The 20,844-nt window shown below is 44.7% G+C and overlaps 1 protein-coding gene across 1 annotated transcript in view; it reads left to right on the top strand.

The window, feature by feature from the left end:
• The first annotated feature begins 1,007 nt into the window (after positions 1-1,007).
• Positions 1,008-20,844, top strand: part of BSG (basigin (Ok blood group)) — a 127,873-nt gene continuing 108,036 nt past the window's right edge. Inside the window, exon 1 of the mRNA XM_044054820.1 lies at positions 1,008-1,088. Within this exon, the coding sequence (XP_043910755.1) occupies positions 1,008-1,088 (81 nt within the window). The remainder of the gene's footprint in view (positions 1,089-20,844) is intronic.

The following is a 20,844-nucleotide window of genomic DNA, read 5'->3' as shown; positions in this document are numbered from 1 at the left end:
AAGGTAGAGACATCTGCAGGTTCGGTTCGGTAGTCAAAGAAGAGTCTTGCGGCATACCGGACTCCGAACGGGTCTCGGTAGAGGCCTGCGAATCCACTGAAATGGGTATCAGGGGCTGCGAAAGCACCTCACTGAGTACCTGCGAAGTGGCGACTAGCTTAACGGAAGCGTCGGCGGCAGCTTTGGACCTGTGAGGTCTGTCATTATCCTTACGTTTTTTCAGATGTCAGTAGTCAGCTTACAGAAGCAATTTCGGAATACGGAGATCAAGACCGAAAGTATTTAGCGACAATAAGGGCGGAATGACAAATAGTTCGGGTGTTGAACAAGGCACAAAACTGACAGCGAGGTACATCCTGGTCTGGGCCTAAACAGGTGATGCAGTAAGAATGGAAATCTAGGTGTGGTATTTGCTTTTCACAGGCAAGACAATTGTTAATTTTTTCTGACATCAGTTAGAGCAAGAAAAAAGGATCCCCAACGGGGTACTTAGCTTTAGAAGACTTCAGGATAATTCAGTTTGGAAATGAAAACTCGGGTAGCAGCCGACGGGCACTAGTGTGAACTGCTTCTGCTTTGGGCTCCTCGGCAAGAAAGACTGATATAATGGCGTCGGCTGCCTGTTTTTATACCCCTGTCGACCTGACATCAGTCCTGGAGTGACAGCAACTGACGTAGAAATACTAAGTCTATGGTATTCGGGGCGACTGAGAGCTACCTGCAGGCAGATAACCCAAGTGTGATGACTGCAACAGTGAAACACGAAGAACATCCACAGATGCATTACACCACTTGCCCCCCCTCCCAAAATGATTTTACATGTACACCATTACTGAGCAACAAGTATACACATGCCTGACAGAGGAAACCAACAGTTCACCAAAACATGGGTAGAGTCTCCCAAGCATAACGAATAGTGGAAGGGTATCTGGGACCATTCGAGGAAGGTCCCAAACTTATCAGTGGATCTATAAAGGAACCCTTCCTTGGGTCTTGGAGGATGTAAAATGCTAATTAGAAAGTCCACCATAGCAGAAGAAGCCGGAGGACAAATGAAGCCAAAGTTTCAGAAAACTGAGTCCTACAAGGTACTTAAAAGGTTCTAAAGAGGGTGGACTACTAGATTCAGTTGAGCTAATAAAAGGTGAAGGGGTCAACCAAAGATCAAGTGATCCTGGCATCGTCTAAAATGAAAACATTCTTAAAAAAAAAAAAAAAAAAAAAAAAAAAAAAAATCCATGGAAGTAGCTGCACCTCTGATGACATGTATTTTGAAATATTTTCCAATAAGCAACAAGATGCTTAATGACCAAAAAGTAGCTGGCAAATCACTTGGAAATGGTTTGCTTGATGTCTGCAAGCCTCCCGCCTCCTCACTGCAGAGGTGATAAATACTTACTCATTCTTAGACTTGTGGACATACTTTGGGTAAAAGCACAGCTGACAATGCACATCTAAGCTATGAAATACTCTCCATAAGTTTCTAACATGACAAAGAGAAGTAGGTAAATAAGGTGGCTTTGGGATCACTCAGTAACCACTTTCAGGAAGAAATGTGGGTTAGGTTTTAAGGGACACAGCCAAATCTCATTTGAAAGACCACAATTTTTTTCCCCACACATAGGCCTTCAGTTCTGAGACATTACAAGCCAAAATACAGACTTCATTGCCAATGAACCAGTACTTCTGAATGCTGGACAGACAAAATCTGTCTATCATGAAGCTCAAACTGTACACAGGAGAAGGCTATTCAAGGGTAAGTGGAGGAGGACTGTCTGATCAGCCAGTGCTGGATCACAATCCTGCCCTCCATAAAAAGTCTTGACAGGCAGCAATTAATGACACATGCACTATGACTGTACAATAAGAGAGACCCAAATTATACGGATGTGTGAAACAGTTCAGAATCACATGTAAACTGAGATTCAGATGGAACCAGGTATCTTTTTTGCCCTAATGGAGAATATTTTTCATTTGGTAAACTATGAAAACTAAGGCAGCCATACTCACCACTGGCAGTTTGGTAGAAGCTCCATTTGGACGAGTCTACAACAGCAGCCAGACCATGAGGTGGAAACCAGGTGTTAAGGCAATTAAGGTGGAATCTTTGGCTAAAACATGTACCGTTTCCTGTTATCACCAAGGATGAAACACAGCCTGACCCCCCACACTTTCTTTGTTATCAGGTTAGCAATGGTAAATTTGGGACAACTTCAAAATCTGCAATTAGGCTTGGAAGACAGCAGTGTGGAAAAATCTCCCTTCCATGAGACAGAAAACGTTTCCATTTCCATTCCATTCTCCGTCTTACTCTGTCATACTAAGCAGAAGGGGGGATGGGGGTTCCATTCTCCGAGTGGCAAAAAGACAGATTTCTGAAGTGCCCACATCCAGATGAACTGAACCACACCTGGCTCCTGACCCTTCAACTGTAGGACAAAATTAGAGGAATGGCTCAGCAAATCCACCAGCATGTTCATTTCAACTGGGAAGTGAATCAGTAAAATAATTAAGCCTCTGTGATTCACTACATGAGCATAGTCTCCCTGAACAGGGGGTATATGTCTGAATGCCCTCCTCCTTTCTTAGGCATCGCAAGGCGAACTGGTCATCACAAACAGTTAGCAAACACAGACGGTAGCTTGCCCTCCAAAGCCTTTAGGGATAGAGAACATAATGAAGCTCCAAATTAATGACACTGAGCCTCCTCTTAAGAGGGAAGATAGCTCCCCTGAACTGCAAAGAAGGTGAAGTGAGATCAGGGCCTGAATAGGTTCAGCTTCAAGAATGGGAGACTACCTTGGAGTCTGGGAAAGACAGTCCACCATTCCAGAGTTCTGAAATAAACATCTGGCAACAGAACATCCATCAGCAGATGACAGCACTGCAGCCTCATAGTTAGCTACACCTGCATCTTAACGTCAGCAAAAAAACACCATGAAGATCACAGTAGTCAAGAAGTCCAAAAGGCAAAGGGGGGTTCCAAGCCTGGACCCTCTAATGCACCCACACCCAGGCTGGCAAAATTCATGGCTTCCTGTGCCATTTTCTGTGGAAAGGAATGACCATTAAAGAAGAGTATCCAGATCCATGTCAGTGAAAGCAATCCTCCAAGCAGTTAACAGAGAGGACTTCACTTCATGGTCACACCCTCTCCCCCAGAACTACAAGCAAGGGAGCCTAATAATACGCTCATCTGGCCACCCAGAGCTAGCCCTTCAAAGTTGAGAAAAAGCATGCAGAACTTTCTCTAAGACTTAAACCACAAAGCCAACAGGCTAGTAAACACTGGAATTCCAAATAAACAGCTGCACTCTGTATATGAACAATGCCCACACACTGAGCTGAAAGGAACTTTCACTGCAGACCTCAGACTACACTGCACTACAAAGTGTCCATCATGTCCACTGATACCATCCAGGCATTCTGCAGCAGCAAGGGCATTTACCCTCCAACATACGGAATCATCACCTGGAAAATGAGGAAACAGATATGCTCTAGAAGATGATGCAGAGGACAAAAGACAGGGCAGTTTGTCAACTTTGAAAGCAAGCAGAAATGGGAGTAGAACCCTTGAACATTTTCCAAAGCAGTGGCACCCACGCTCTATGGAATTTTAAAGACTCAAGTCTACTCCTATCTCCATGTGGACCCCTTTTTTGGGAGGAACTTAAGGGCTTCCAAGACAAGGCTGACTGTAATCACATACAACACACTGGTCCCAAACATGAACACATATAGAATACAACTGTAAAACATTTATTATAGTAATACAGCTTCAAGAAAAGGTCAAAATAAAGTACAGTTGTGTACACTTACCATAAATGTAGATGTTAGAGTGTATTTGCTGTTGCAGTCATCACATTTGGGTTATCTGCTTGCAATAGCCCTCAGTCGGCCTGATTAACAAAGTCTTGGGTCCTGCGTCGGTTGCTGTCCCTTCTTCCATGATGACAGGTCCGCAGGGGTATAAAACATGCAGCAGATGCCATTACATCAGTTTTTCTTGCCCCAGATGTCAGGTGCCCCCTAATGGGAAGCAATTAAATCTATAAATATACAAGGTTATACCTCCAACAAAAAAAGCAAATACACCAAAAGGCCTTTGAGCATAGTAAAGGAGAGCAGAGGTATAGCCAAGATAAAGAAGGGGGCTGGAGGGAGGGTAACCAGGACTGCAACAGTGAATACACTCGATCATCTACACTTATGGTAAATGTACACAACTGTGCTATGTTCTTCATGTTTCACTGTTGCAGTCATCACATTTGGGTAGATTCCCAAAGCTAAGGATGGGAGGAGGAATTTAGATAGCATTAGGACCAGCTATAAGTCCCTGCAACACTGCAGTGGCAAAGCCAGCTCTGGATTTAGAGAAAACTGGCAGATGGTAATGCTTGGTGAAAGTATGTACAGAACTCCAGGTAGCAGCTTCTAGGATGTCCTTGGTAGGGATGCCTCTGAGAAAGGCTGTAGAAGTAGATGCAGCCCTGGTTGAGTGGGATCTGATCCCCCATGGGATAGGTTTTCCATGGTGCTTGTAGCAGAAATGAATGCAATGGCCTATCCATTTGGAAATGGTTTGCTTTGAAATGGCCTTCCCCTCTGCCACTGCAGCAAATGCCACCAGTAGTTGTTCAGATTTCCTTTGAGGTTTAGTCCTGTCCAAGTAGAATCTAAATTGTATGTGCACATCTAAGGAGTGCAGTATCCATTCCCCTTTGTTCTGTGGATTAGGAAAAAAGGTTGGCAAATGAATGGACTGATTAAGGGCCACACTGGATACCACCTTGGGCATGAAGGAGGGATTGGTCCAGAGGGACACCCTGTCTGCATGAAAGATGATGAAAGGCTCCACTGCCATAAGGGCCTGTTATTCAGATACCCTTCTTGCTGAACTGATTGCTAAAAGGAAAGCTGTTTTCCAAGAAAGGAATTTTAACTCTGCAGTTGCAGCTGTTTCAAGAGGAGGAAGAGTGAGCTTTTCCAATACAAAGTTAAGGTCCCAGGCTTGAGTTGGAGCTCTCCTGGTTGGTTGTAAATTTCTGGCCCCTCTGAGGAACTGCTTGAGCAGTGGATGAGAGAAGAGGGGAGGTACTGTGCTGTAATGAGCTGAAATGGCTGAGGCGTGAATTTTGATGGAGGAGAATGACAGGCCCTTGTGAAGCATCTCAGTTAAGTATTGTAAAATCTGAGGTAAATTGGACACTGCTGTGTTCATCCCTTGAGATTGGTTCCAGGCACAGAATCTTTTCCATTTTTCAGCATAAGACTTTCTAGTACTAGGCCTCCTTGCCTCTAAAATATCCATCACTGGTTTACTGAGGGATGGTAAAGGATTAGCCAGGCTGCTAGGTTCAGTGTTTGAAGCTGAGGGTGCAGAATATGGTTCTCCTGTTGAGACAATAGGGTAGGAGTCTGAGACAGGTGCCATGGGGCGAACAGTGACACTGCGCAAGAGGGGGTACACCAGTGTTGGCGATGGCCAGTCTGGTGCAATCAAAACTGTCCTTGGTTTGTCTTGTTTGATCTTTAGTAGTACTTTGGAGAGCAGAGGCAGAGGAGGAAAGGCATAAACTGATAGGTTTTTCCAGCTGAAGGACAGAGCATCCACTTTCCAAGCTTGTTTGTGGGGAGTCCTTGTGCAAAATTTGTCCAGTTGATAGTTCTTGGGGGAGGCAAACAGGTCTACATCTGGGCTCCCCCATTTGCTTGTCAACACATTGAAAATCCTTGGTTCCAGTTTCCACTCATGTGGGTCCATGAGGTTTCTGCTTAGTTCGTCTGCCAGTGTATTTAGTTTCCTGGCAGGAATTGTAGATGCACTTGGTAGCTCAGGGCTGTGTTCCACAATGCCATGGCTAGTCTGCAGAGGGGGTAAGAATGTGTACCCCCCTTCTTGTTTATGTACCACATAACAGTGGTGTTGTCAGTCTTTACCATTAATTGTCCTGGAAGAACGTGGTCCTTTAAGGCTGTCAGAGCATTCTGTACAGCTAACATTTCTTTTTGATTGATATGCAGGTGCATTTGACTTTGGTTCCATTTGCCCTGAATGCACTTCCCTCCCAGCTGAGCCCCCCATGCATAGACTGATGTGTCTGTTAGGTTTTGGGTGGCAGGGGGTAGTGTGAATGGTAGTCCCTTGTTTTGTCGACAGGCCACTGCCCACCACAGGACCTCTAGGTGCAGACAAGGTATGATAGGAATCATTGCTTCTAGATGCTGTGAATGCTGACACCGTAGCCTTTTTAGCTACCATTGTAGTTTCCTCATATGCAGTCTTGCATATGGAATTAGAAGAATGCAGGAGGCCATTAACCCCAAGGTTTGTAGTATTTGCCTTGCAGATAGCAGGGTTTTTGTGGCCACTTGTTTGAAGTAGGTTGCCAAATGAATTTGTTTCTCTGGTGTGAGGAAAGCCATCTGGGAAGTTGTATTCAAGCTTGCTCCCCGGAATATAATTTGACAGGGTACTAGGTGTGATTTCTTTTCATTTATGGTGTACCCCAGACAGGTTAGCACCCTTTGTACAAAGGCCAGATGATCAAAAGTATGTCCTGGCTTTCTGCTTGAATTAGACAATCGTCCAGGTATGGCTATATTTGAATATTTCTTTGCCTGCAAAATGCAATGACTGGAGCTAGGCACTTTGTGAATACCCTGGTTGCAGTAGATAAGCCAAGGGCAGTGCAGAGAACTGATGGTACGTGTAGCCTGCTTTGATGCGTAGGTATCTTCTGCAAGATTCCCTGATTGGGATGTGCAGGTATGCTTCCTTTAAATGTGTTGCCAACCAGGCATCTTTGCCTAGCACAGGGAGCAACTGGTGAAGAGTCAGCATCTTGAATTTTTGAATCACCAAAAAAGGTGTTTAGACAGGTCCAGGACAGAACACCATAAATAGTCTTTTCTGGGTACCAGGAAAAGTCTCTAGTAGAAACCTTGTCCCTTTTCCTCTTCTGGTACCAACTGAATAGCCCCCATGCTCGAGAGAAGGTACTTGCTTCTGGGCCTCTGCCCACTGATTTTAGGGGTAGATCTGGCTACCCGCTTAGTGTTGGTAATGAGTGGTAGTGAAATCTGTATCCTTGGGACACTATTTAAAACCCACTTGTCCTGGGTAATGAGCTCCCAGTTCTTTGCATGAAGAGCAGTCTTTCCCCCCAAGGGGCAGTCAATTGATAAGTGCTTGGAAGTTTTAAAAAAAAGCCACTGAGACAGTTTACCATAGGAGGGAGTTTTATTACTCCCAGGTTTGGACGTGGAGGCCCCCCACTGCTTAGTCCTGTGCGTACCCTGGGACTGAAGCATGGGAGCTCTGCTGGATCTGGGCTTGGACTGAGAAGGTCTGGAAGAGGCAGGAAAGGACCAATTCTTGGAAGGCCAATGGCTACTAAATCTTGGTGGTTGTACTTCAACAGTTTGCAAAGATTTAGCTTTTTCCTCCATCTTTTTAAGAAATTCTTCTGCCTTGTTGCCAAACAGGTGGTCCTGGTTTAAGGGAGCATCCAGTAATTTCGCTTTAACATGATCTGGCAACGATTGCTCCTTAAGCCAAGCATGCCTAAGTACAGACCCAGTTACAGCAGCCGTGCAAGATGCCTCTAGTTAATCAAAACCACATTGCAATGTATGCTTTCCAACTTGTTCAGCTGAATGCAGTAAATCCTGTAAATCCTTATTTTCTGCAAAATCAGGAATCAACAATTTTCTGTTTAAGCAATCCAATAACATGCTGCTGATACTTTAACACATTAAACTGGCAGTTTAAGGCCCTAACGGCCGAAGTTGCAGAAGTGCATACCTTCTTACCCCATCTATCCAGCGCCCTGGAGTCTCTATCAGAGGGGGTAGGATTTTTGGCAGTAGTAGCTTTAAAGCCCTTGGGTCCCTGTGAAATGGTCTCAGGATCCGCAGTAGGATTTTTAAAAAGGAACTTGTGAGAGTCAGGGACCCTGTAATATCGGTCAGGTTTTCTGGGAGCAGGAGGTAGAGTGTCAGAGGCCAAACTAGATTCTGAAAAGGCATCATCAACAATGTCTAGTAGAGGAGGTATGGCTAAAGTCCTTACTTGGGACAGGAGTAAGAAATCCCCAAGCCTCTTTTTAGAATCAGAGAAATCCTGACTTTTCCAATGAAAATGCTCCCCGAGAGTATGCAAGGTTTCACCAAAAGAGAAATCCTCTGGGGGGGAAGCAGAGGGAATAAGAGTCCTCAGCATCAGAATCCTCATAGGTAGATAAGAGTAAATCCTGGTCATCAGAGGAAACAGAAAATTCAGAATCCTGGTCAGAAGTATCATAAGCAAACTCAGTCCTGGGTCTCAGAGGGGGAAGGCTGGCTTCCTAATTAAAGTAATAAGGTCTTCAGTCATTCTTATCATTTCTTTGTTTTTTAGGCATAGAGGCCTGAGCATGTGGTCTGGGCGTCAATTTTCTAGGCTTGGTTCGAGTTTTAGGCCTTGAAAAAGAAGATGGTGTCAGTTTAATATGCAAGTCCGTAGGCCTGAATACACCCTCAGAAGCCGGTGCCTGCACAGTGGCTTTGGACCCATCCAAGGTAGAGACATCAGCAGGTTCCACAGTTGAAGCATCTCATGGCATACCGGACTCTGAATGGGTCTCAGTAGAGGACTGCGAATGTGAAGTAGCGGGTATCAGGGGCTGCGAAAGTGCCCGAGTACCAGCGAACTGGCTTAGGAGAAGCGTCGTTGGCAGCTTTGGACCTAGGCGGCCTGTCTCTGTCTTTATCTTTGCGTTTTTTCGGAATGTCGGTAGTCGGATGGCTTAACGAAGACATATCAGGATAATTGAACCGAGCACCAAAATATTTAGAAGCGAAAATATACCGACGGATAGTTTGTGGTTTAAATAAGGCACAAAACCGACAGCAAGGTACGTCGTGGTCAGGGCTTAGGCAAGGAATACAGTATGAGTGAAAATCGTTATAAGGCATTTGCTTTCCACAACTAATGCAATTATTAACTTTTACGGACATCGCTTTAGAGCAAGAAAAAGTTTCCCAAAAGGGGTACTTAGCTTTTAGTTGAAAACTTCGGTTCTGAAACTCTAAAATGAAAATTTCAGGAGCCGGACGACCGGCACTTGCGAACTGCTTCTGCTTCGGGCACCGCACTGCAAGAAATACTGATGTAATGATGTCGGCTGCATGTTTTATACCCCTGACGTCACGGAAGAAGGGACAGCAACGGACGCAGGACCCAAGACTTTGTTAATCAGGCCGACTGAGGGCTACTGCAATCAGATAACCCAAATGTGATGACTGCAACAGTGAAACACTAAGAACTTCACTGATAATCTTGTTACCTTGTCCTGGTATGACTATGTACTTATGTTGTCTTGTGTCAAATGTGCACCTCTTTCTCACAGAAATTACTTGTCAGTCTGCGAACAATATGTAAATAAACAAATATTTAAATTTAAATAAAACAAAGCTATGAGAAGTAGAGTCACTTTGTCTTGTTGTTTTGAGAACTTTGTGACTCAAAAGGAATGGAAGATGTAAAGGAAATGCATCTACCTGCCATCTTGTCTCATGATGAACAGCAGAGCAAGAAATTTGCAGCGGACTGTTGCAATTAGTCCACCCCTATCTGCTAAGGCTATTAAATGATTTAGTCTCTCGCTGAGGATTAGATTTATCAGTCTACTACATGGTTCTGTAGTTCTGGGAAACATACTGCTGAAAGTAGGAGATTGCGATGAATAAACCAGTGCCTGATCAGCAGCGTTTCCTCACAACCGTGCAAGGTTATGGTGCTCTTATTTTCTTGATATAAAACATTACTATAGTACTCTCTCTACTGATTTCAACCTGATAAGGCACAAAGCAGTCTTGAAAAGCAGTCAAGGCTCTGTATAATGCTTTCATTTCTTTCATATGGACTTGGAGATTCTTGAAGAATTCATATGCTCCAAACTGGAAAGTTGCTTAAGTGAGCTCACCAAACAACATGAACAGCCTAATGTCAGCTTGGAAAGGTTACCTGGTTCCACTTACAATTTTCAGGGACTGTAGCAGTGGGATAAGAGTTTCCAGAAATTCTGAAAACCGGTTACACTTCCATACGAGAAGCCACTGAAGTCTTCTCATATGGAGTCTTACATAACAGACCAAAAGTACACAAGACAGTCAGCTTTTACCAAATTCCTTTCAGCAGCTAGCCATATTCCTTCTGACCAGCTGGGAAAAGCCAAGCTGGGATGAAATTTTACTCTTCCACTTAGCCTTCACAACAGTGTCTTGTCAGGCTAATGTTGAAGTTTGTCGACTTCCTTTGACAATATTAAAGTTAACTGCTGATATCCCTTCTTCAAAGGCATCTCAACCAACATTCTCTAAAACATGGTCATTACACTGCTTCTGCAGTGTTAAACAAATAGTAAATACATACATGAAAAAGTGAAAAAATAAAGTTATGTACTTACCATTATGTTCCATCTGTATTGTCGATTTTCATTTTTCCTCACATATGGGTTCAGATCTGAACCATCTCAGCTGTTACAATAACTCGTGGGAAACAAAAAGGTCTTGGGCATCCTTCCCTTACCCTTAATGCATTCCCCCCTCCTTGTTACCTCAGATCTTGTTTGCTAAGGCTATCTTATGTAGAAGTATTCATTATTTATTTGCATTTTTTACCGGGATGGTCCACTGGGCCAAAAAGTGCCCGTTTTCAGTGGAGGCCCGGGGAGAAAAGCTCCACATACAAAAGAAATTTAAATACAATCACATTTTCTACATACAGAAAGATAACAATTCAAAAAAAAAGACATACAATCTTATCATAAATTTCTAGCTAGAATAACAAAGGCAGTATACATTATACATAAAATATACAAAGTACAATATATCATCTGCCTTGGATACTGTAGAATGAAGACAGCAAGAGATAGTTGCATAACTGTTATATAAAGAGAATTTCACATAAAATGACCACAGTGAGACCATTTCTGGAGTATGAAGAAATACAGCCAATCTGCCAGCATGGAACATTTTGCTCTACCAGGAGAAAGGCCAGGGGCTTTGGAGGGAGGGGTTGTGAGAAGAAATGAAAATTGACAATATAGATGGAATGTTACAGTAAGTACATAACTTCTTTATCTGATATTGGCAATTTTCATTTCGTCCTCACATATGGGACAGACTCCCCAGCTACCTTTATCTTGGGTGGACTCATGGAAAGATGTTCCTCAAAACCACTGAATCAAAAGAGGCCTGTCCCCTGGAGACCAAATCCAATTTGCGAGTGATAAAGGTATGTTTTTTGCTAAGTAACTTTGAATACTGAAGGACCTTCCTAGAGCCTGCAAAGGAGAAAAATAATTGATTTGCCTTCTAAAATCTTTTGCTCTATGTGGATAAAAATGCAATTGCCTATGGACATCCACCAAATGCAGTTTGTATTCACTTTTGCTACGGAAGTTAGGAAAGAAAACGGGCAAGTTAATGGTTTTATTGATATTAGACTCAAACAACTTTAGGTAAAAAGGAGGGGTTGGTGTGCAAGGAAAAGTACAGTTTTGTACCTACCATAAATGTAGATGTTCGAGTGCTAATACAGCTGCAGTCATAACAGATGGGTTCTCCTGCCGTCAGGCGGGTCCTCGGTGGGCCAAATTCCAAAGTCTAGGTCCGGCGTCGGTTGTCGTCGCTTCTTCCCTGATGTCAGTGCGCCAGGGGTATAAAAAAAACCAGCCGACGCCATTTTCTTCAGTTTTTCTTGCCCCAGATGTCAGGTGCCCCCAGAAGGAAGGCAATACATAAATTTGTGTAATAAAACAATGCAATATAAGCAAAATACAGTAGTTGCAAGCAAATACACCATAAAAGAATACCCCAATCAGGTTGTATGAGGAGGTGTTAGCCAATAGGCCTGCCCCAAGAGGGGAAGGAGGGAGGGAAACCTGGACTGCAGCTGTATTAGCACTCGAACATCTACATTTATGGTAGGTACAAAACTGTACTATGTTCATCGTGCATACAAGCTGCAGTCATAACAGATGGGTAGAATCCCAAAGCTAAGAAAGGGGTTGTAGGTACTAGGTGGAACTAAGAGGAGCCAGAATGCCCTGCAAGACTGCAGTGGCAAAGCTTGCTCTAGTCTTGGAGTATAATGGTAGGTGGTAGTGCTTGGAGAAGGTATGCACAGAACTCCAAGTGGCTGCTTCCAAAATATCTTTGGTAGGAACTCCTCTGAGGAAAGCTGCAGAGGTAGCTGTGGCCCTTGTGGAGTGAGATCTGATGTCTGCAGGTACAGTTTTACCATGAAAAGAGTAACAAAAGGTATGCAATGGGCTATCCATTTTGAGATTGTCTGTTTGGAAATTGGCTTCCCTTGAGCTCCTATAGCAAAGGACACAAAGAGCGGTTCTGATTTTCTGAAAGGCTTTGTTCTGTCCAAATAATAACGCAGCTGTCTGTGGATGTCCAAGGAATATAGTAGTCTCTCCCCTCTTTGTTTTGAGGATTAGGGTAGAAGGTAGGTAAGTGTATAGCCTGATTCAAAGCTACACTGGATACCACCTTTGGCATAAAGGACGGGTTGGTTCGTAAGGAAACTCTGCCCTGATGGAAGATGATAAAAGGCTGCACAGCCATGAGGGCTTGTAGTTCCAATACCCTACGAGCTGAGGTGACAGCCAGAAGGAAAGCTGTTTTCCAGGACAAATATTGCAAATCTGTTGAGGCAGCTGGCTCAAAAGGAGGCAAGGTCAGCTTTTCTAGAATGAAATTGAGATCCCAAGCAGGTATTGGTTGTTTCCTTGGGGGTGTTATATTCTTAGCCCCTCTGAGGAACTGTCTTAAGAGGGGGTGAGAGAATAAAGGTGGAGCAGTGTTGCATTCTGCAGAAATGGCTGAGGCATGGATTTTGATGGAGGAGAATGAAAGCCCACTGCTTAGCAGCTCAGCTAGATAATGTAATATTTGAGGTAAATTCAGTTTTCCAGGATTCTGGCCCTTTTTCTCATTCCAGGCACAAAACCGTTTCCATTTTGCGGAGTAAGCTTTTCTAGTAGACGGCCTTCTGGCCTCCAAAATGACATCCTGCACCTCCTTGGAGAGTAGGGTCTATTGTGATGTTAAGGAATCTTCCATGCTGCCAGATTGAGTGTTTTCAGCTGACTGTGAAGAGTTTTGAAGCTGTGCTGAGTCAGAAGAGGCATTAGAGGTAGGGTCCATGGAGGGGAATGCGTCAGGCTCCTCAGGAGTGGGTACCAGTGCTGTCTTGGCCAGTCTGGAGCAATGAGAATCATCTTTGGTCTGTCTGCACTGGTTTTTAATAGAACTTTGGGCAGCAGAGGAAGAGGTGGAAAGGCATAAACTGTCATTGTTGTCCAACTGAAAGAGAGAGCGTCCACTCTCCAGGCCTGTGGATGAAAAGTCCTTGAGCAGAATTTTGTCAATTGGTGATTTTTGTGGGAGGCAAAGAGATCTATGTCTGGCCTTCCCCATGCTTGAATTATCTCTATAAAAACTTGAGGATGCAACTTCCATTCGTGTGGATCTGTCATATGTCTGCTTAGGTTGTCTGCCAGCGTGTTTTCCTTGCCTGGCAAGTACTGTGCTTGAAGTTAGATTTGTAATTCCAGAGCCATGTTCCAAAGTGACATGGCCAGCCTGCATAGGGGGTATGAATGGGTTCCTCCCTGTTTGTTTATGTACCACATTACTGTGGTGTTGTCTGTCCTTATCAATAGCTGACCTGGATGCAGAAGGTCTTTGAAAGCTATAATAGCATTTATTACTGCTAGCATTTCCTTTTGATTGATGTGAAGGTGCTTTTCTTTTTGGGACCATTTGCCCTGAATGCACCGATCTGTCATGTGCGCCTCCCAGGCATAGTCCGAGGCGTCTGTTGTGATGACTTGATTTGCTTGAGGCTTGCAGAATGGGAGAACCTCGTGGGTGTTTGTTTGGCATGCTTGAGCCCACCACAGAAATTCCTTTTGAAGACATGGAATTAGTGGTATTATTGTTTCCAAACTGTGGCTGTGTTGAGACCATAGGTTTTTCAGGTACCATTGAAGTTTCCTCATATGCAGCTTTGCACATGGGATTAGTAGGATGCAAGATGCCATGAATCCCAGAGCCTGCAGGATTTTCCTTGCAGTCAGCCTGGTGCAATTTGCTAGTGTTCTGAAGTATTGAGTTAGTTGCCCCTGCTTCTCTGGCATGAGGTAGGCCATCTGGGTGTTTGTGTCCAAGTTGGCACCCAGGAAAATTATTTTCTGAGAGGGTAGTAGCCTTGATTTCTTTTTGTTGACTGTGTATCCCAGAGAATTCAACAACATTATTACAAAAGCCAGATGTTTCAGAAGTATGTGCTTGCTGTCCGCTTGGATCAGGCAGTCGTCCAAATATGGGTATATTTGTATCCCTTGAAGTCGGCAGTAGGCAATTACTGATGCCAGGCATTTCGTGAATACTCTGGGCGCAGTAGATAAGCCAAAGGGCAATGCAGAGAATTGATAGTGGATTGAACCTGCAAGAAATCTGAGGTATCTTCTGCAGCTTTGTCTGATTGGGACATGCAGGTATGCCTCCTTGAGGTCCAATTTTACCAGCCAAGACTCCTTGCCCAGCATGGGAAGAAGCTGCTGTAAGGTGAGCATCTTGAATTTTGGTACGAGTAAAAATGTGTTTAGGGTGGATAAGTCCAATATGGGTCTCCAATCGGTTCCCTTCCTTGGTACCAGGAATAGTCTGGAATAAAAACCTTGACCTTGTTCGTGAGTAGGTACCTCTTGAATAGCTTTCATGTCCATGAGCTTTGAAATTTGTATTTGAGCCTCTGCCCTTTGATTGTGTGGCAGGTTCGGCATGCCTCTCATTTTTGGAAGAGTGTGAAAATGAAATCTGTAGCCTCTGTTTATAATGTCCAGGATCCATTTGTCTGTTGTGATAATATGCAAATTTTTTGAAAATAATGCCAGCTTTCCTCCCAAGGGTGCTGCCAGCTGAGACTTGCTTGGCATGCAAAGGGGAAAGTCATTGGGTTTGTTTCCTGTATTGTTGTGCACTGTCTTCGCCACCTCTTGGTGCTGGAGTTTGCCATTGTCTGCCTCTATATGATCCTTGAGATTGTCCTCTGCCCCTTGTGTACCTGTATCTACCTCTTTGGGGCTTGTCCGTGGCTGGAAAGGACCAGTTTTTGAAGGCCAATTTCTGCTAAAACGTGGTGGTTGTACCTGTAGAAAAGTTTTGACAGTTTGCATAGATTTAGCTTTTTCTTCCATTTTCCGTAGTATCTCCTCAGCATTAGTACCAAATAATACATCCTTTTGTAAACGAGCATCTAGTAGTTTAGCTTTAACATGATCAGGCAAGGTTTGTTCCCTAAGCCAAGCATGTCTACGAATGACTGATCCTGTAACAGCAGCTCTACTTGAGGCCTCTAGAGCATCATAGCCACATTGTAAGGTGTGTTTACCCATTTGTTCTGCACTATGCATCATATCCTGCAACTCCTTCAAATCTGGTTGTTCAGGTTGTGACATTTTATTCCTTAATTGTGATAACAGAAACTGCTGATATTTAAGCATATGGAACTGACAATTTAAGGACCTCATGGCTAGGGTGGCCGAGGTATATACCTTTTTTCCCCACCTTTCTAAGGATCTAGACTCTCTTCGGAAGGTAATGGATTCTTAGCAGTAGAGGCCTTCATTCCCTTGGGGCCTTGAGAAATGGTTTCAGGGTCAGCATTATGGCTTTTGTAAAGAAATTGGTGTGAGTTAGGAACTCTGTAGTACCCATCAGGCTTGACTGGGGCAGGAGGCAGGGAATCCGGATTAAGGCAAGCCTCCGAGTAAACATCATCAAGTATGTCCAAGACAGGAGGAATCGCCAGAGGTCTGTGCTGAGGTAGCAAAAGAAATTCCCCAAGTCTTTTCTTGGAATCTGAAAAATCTTGGCCTTCCCAATGGAAGTGTTCCCTCAAGGTATGCAAGGTTTCCCCGAAAGAAAAATCCTCTGGGGGAGATACAGAAGGAATGGACTGCTCTGCATCAGAATCTTCAAAAGGGGAGTACGAGTGTTCCTCTTCATCAGAATGTTCTGAAATAATGGAGCCCTGGTCAGAAGAGGGAGAATCTTCCTCCACTCTGGGTCTCTTGTCCGGAGGGGGTTGGGAACCCCTGATAAGAGTAATTAAATCCTCAGCCATTTTGAGCATCTGCTTTTTAGGCATGGGACCTGGAGATGGGCCCTGTGCAACAGGCCTCTTGGGATGCATGGCTGATTTGGACTTAGTAAAGGCCTTTATGGAAGATGAGGGTCTGAAGACACCATGGGTGGAAGTGGACCTGTCCACATTAAGAGGCTCAACACTCACAGTGGCTTCGATAGCTGTAGCCAGGGTATGGGCCGAGGCACCTGCGGTCTCGGTTACAGAAGACACCGCCAGAGAAGTGTCGTCAGTAGTCAGGGGCTGCGTAGGCGCCTCGCTGAGAACCGGACCACGTGTAGTCGGTTTTGGCGTGGTGTCGGTGGAGACTGCGGACCTCGCGTGTCAGTCTTTGTCCTTGCGTTTTTTGGACAAAACGGTAGTCGGAGTCTCCGACATTTTATAATCAAAAGCTTTACCAAAAGTGCTGGGCTTAACTCCGCCCGACGCTTAATAGTGCGTTTATTGAAAGTAGCACAAAAGCGACAGCCCGAGACGTCATGGTCTGGGCCTAAACAAGGTATACAGAGGGAATGGAAATCCTTATGCGGTATTTGCTTCCCACAAGAAATACAATTGTTAACTTTGTCTGACATCGGTCTGAGGCAAGAAAAGTTTCCCCAACGGGGTACTTCGCTTTAAAGAAGACTTCGGTTTCCAAATTTTTGTAATTTCAGGAGCTGGCCGACCGGCACTTGCGAACTGCTTTTGCTTTGGGCACCGCGCGGCAAAAAAGACTGAAGAAAATGGCGTCGGCTGTGTCTTATATACCCCTGTCGCACTGACGTCAAGAAAGAAAGCGACGACAACCGACACCGGACCTAGACTTTGGAATTCGGCCGACCGAGGACCCGCCTGACGGCAGGAGAACCCATCTGTTATGACTGCAGCTGTATGCACGATGAACATCCCATCTGTTATGACTGCAGCTGTATGCACGATGAACATCTGTCTACAGAAAATCAGGTACGAAAGTTGAAAAGATAAGGCCAGACTCTCTGATATCCTTCTAGCAGATGTAATGCCCACTAGGAAGATGGTCTTCCAAGACAAACATTTTATATCACACGCCACTGCGGGTTCAAATGGGGGCTTGACGATAAAATGCAGCACTAAGTTTAGGTTCCATGGAGGGGAGGGGTCCTTATAAGATGGTCTTAGCAAAAAGGTCCCCTTCAAAAAAGCTTTGCGGAGTCTGTGGGAGATCAGTGATAAGTTATTTTTCCCAATGTGAAAATCAGAGACTGCTACTAATTGCACTTCAATTGTAGAGGCATCTGATCCATCAAAATGCTGAGCCACAAATTCAATCAAGAATAGAGTAGATTGGTGCAGTGAAGGGATCTACATTATGCTTTTGAGTCTAGGATACGAATCTTTTCCATTTGCATCTATAAAGTTTTTCAGTGGAAAGCTTACGGCATGACAGTAAAATATGACAGACTACCGAGGACAGCATATGTTGTGTTGGCTATTAATGAAATTGGGAGAAACCAAGCAGTTAGCTCAAGGTTGGACAGACTGGGATGAATCATTCCTGTCAGATAGTAGGTCTGGGGTGGGATCCAGAATCCAAGGTGTTCTCTGTAAACGAAGCCAAAAGGAAGGGAAACCAGACTTGTCAAGGCCAAAAAGAGGCAATGGGGATTACTGTTCTCTTCACCCAGTTTGCTTTCTGGAGAAATTTGGGAAATAAGGGAGTAGGGGGAAAAGCATACAGTAGACTGGGAGTCCAATCATGTATCAAAGCATCCCTTGGTGACTCCCCTGTCAGGGGAATTACAGCAAAGTAGCTGCTGCATTTGTTGTTTAGGGAGATGCAAAGAGGTCGCAGTAAGACTGGCCGCATCTGAGTAAAATTTCTTCTGCCACTTTCTGGTTGAGGGACCACTTGTAAAGCACGAGAATGAATCTGCTCAGCCTGACCACTATCATGTTGGAATTTCCCAGAATGCGTGCTGCTACAACAAAACAGTTTGGAGAGACTGCCAGTGCCACACCTGGAGCGCTTCTCGACACAGGAGGTATGAAGTGGTTCCTCCCTGTTTATGTACCAGACCACCAACATGCTGACTGAATCACCATGGTTCCTTGAGGGAGAGCATTCTGAAAGCCTGCAATGCTAGAAGCACTGCTCTCATCTTCACTGTAAATTGGCCTCGTTGGCAGACCAAGAGCCATGGACAGTCTTCCCTGGACAATTCCCCCACCCTATCTGGGAAGTGTCCATAGAAACTGGGGCTTGCAACTGTAGGGGAACAAAGGGTCAGTCTTGTGTTAGTTGAGCAGAATGAATCCACCAGGAGAGATCTCGTTTGCAGGTATCCATGGCAACAATCTGGTAGGACACAGGGTGGTGGTGAATTGACCACTGTGTAGCTATAGTAGCCATTGTAGTATTCACATGTCAAATCTTGCTAACGGGACCAAAGTGAAAGCTGCCGCTATTGATCCCACAGCCTGTGGGACAGAATGGGCAGCTATCATCCTGTTTTGAAGCAGCTTGTAAGTTTGGCATCCGACTGTCTGTACCCTGGAGGATGGAAGTTTCATGATCATCTGACTTGTACCTAGGACTGCTCCTACAAATTCCAATATTTGAGAAGGATTCAACTGAGATTTTTTGTAATTTATGGCTATGCCTAGTTCTGTATAGGCATGGAAAACAGACTCCCTTGCTTGGATATGTAGGATGCCTGGTTGGGGCAGAAATGAGCCAATCGTCTAAATAGGGAAACACGTTGAATCCTTGTCTCCAGTGAGTCAGTACCAATGCCATGCATTTGGTGAACACTGGGGGTGACACTGAGACCAAAGGGCAGTACTCTGAAGTGGTAATGATTGGTTCCCAGCCGGAAGTGTAAATACCTTCTGGATCGCCTGTCCATCTTTATATGGTTGTACGCATCTTGAAGGTCTAAAAAGCACATCCAATCGCACTGTTCCAAAAAAGGAAGTATAGACTGTACCGTGACCATTTGGAACTTTTGGCGAACAGATCCAGTACTGGTCTCCAGCCCCCTGCTTTTGTTTTCTTTGGAACTAAGAACCAGGAGTAAGTTCTGAATCCTCTCTGGTCTGGGGGACCTCCTGGATGACTCTTGTCTAGCAGCTTTTGTATCTGAACTACTGCATGATCCCTTTGACTGGGTGGAATGTCCAGGATTTTCTTGTTTGGGGAGGGAGGCGGAGAAAGGGTATTGGGTAACCTCTGATTATTATCCTCTGCACCCATACGTCAGTGGTCATGTTTAGCCAGGCTCTCCCGTGCAGGGATAGTCAACCCCGGGATTACCTCCCGAGACGGACAAATCAGGCGTCCTTTCAGGAGTGCTGAAAGGGTTTCCCACAGAAAGGTTCTCTGGACTCTTGGTTCTGTGGGCCTCTCTGCTGTGAGGGCAGAATCTTCCAGAATTGTTCACCACTCTGCCACTGGGGAACTTTCTCCATGTGTGACATAAGATCCTTGTAATTTCTTGAGCCACATTTTGCCATCACCTCTGAGTCTTTGGATAAGGTCTATGAGGGGTGGAAAAAAATGTACGCCCACAGCAGAACATGGCTTACCTTTCATTTCACACTTGGGTAGTGTATCTTTGATCTTGGGGGGAAAAAAAAGGATATGTCATCAAACGCAGCATTGACGAACAAAGCCTTAAAAGGCTCCACAAAGTCACAAAGGTGCACCCAGGCATTCCTCCCCACCAGGGAACTCTGTTCCCTCAGCTGCATGTGACATCAGCCTCCTGGAAGAGTTACCTATAGAATGTAGGGCTGTCAGCTGGGAAGTAACCCTTTCTCAGACCCCTTCAGCTAAGCTCCTTTACCAGATCCCTCTGAAGTTTAGTAAAATGGGAAAGGTAATTCAACGACCATAAGGCAAAAGTCACTGAAGAGAAAACTTGCTCCCCACATCTAACCATCATCCTGGAATACTTATTAGGGAGATGGATAGTCGAACTTTCCTCTGAGAGTTCCTTCTTGGTTACTGCTGTCATGACAATGGCATCTACTGCAACCTCTTTAGTCCAAAACTTTTTGCCTTCTGGCATGGTAATTATTTTGTTAGGTCTTCTGTGAGTTGGAGTCTGGGGTCTGCCACTCCCGCAGAGAGAGATCAAGTCTATGAGCTTGTCAGCTGTTGGGAGTCACTAAGGAGGTAGACGTTTGGAATCCAAAGGCCACCAGGTACACAGACTCCCTCAGGTGAAGGATAACTGGTCTGCCTGCCACTTCTCTGTTTCAAGATCTCCAAGATGTCCCCAAAGGAAACAATATCAGGAGATGACCATGGGGATCCTTCTCCCTCATCGAGGTTGGTGTCTTTCATGGATGACTCCTCGGTGGAGTCTAAATGTTTCCTCTTACAAGTCCTCTTTCAAGGGATCTCCTCAGTGGGGTACTCTGGGAAGGTATAAGAAAGCAAGAGTACCCTTACATGTATCCTGGGGCCCAAGGATCTGCTGTCCCTGTGGAATGTCATAGTCAGAATGGGTGCACAAGGGCTGCTGATGGAAAGACTGTGAATCTAAGGAGGGAGGTGTCTTCCTAGCTGCAGAGGCAGCTTATGGCCCTCTCCAGAGCCTCAAAAGTTGACTGCTCCTAAGTAGAGAAGGAACCTGGATCCGAAAGGTCATGCCTATGCAATGGGG

This window comes from Protopterus annectens, chromosome 13.part0 (assembly GCF_019279795.1).
Source record: "Protopterus annectens isolate FY-2018-M chromosome 13.part0, PAN1.0, whole genome shotgun sequence".
Taxonomy (NCBI): domain Eukaryota; kingdom Metazoa; phylum Chordata; order Ceratodontiformes; family Protopteridae; genus Protopterus; species Protopterus annectens.
Note: the sequence above shows the minus strand (reverse complement) of the source record. Positions and strands in the feature narration are given on the sequence as shown.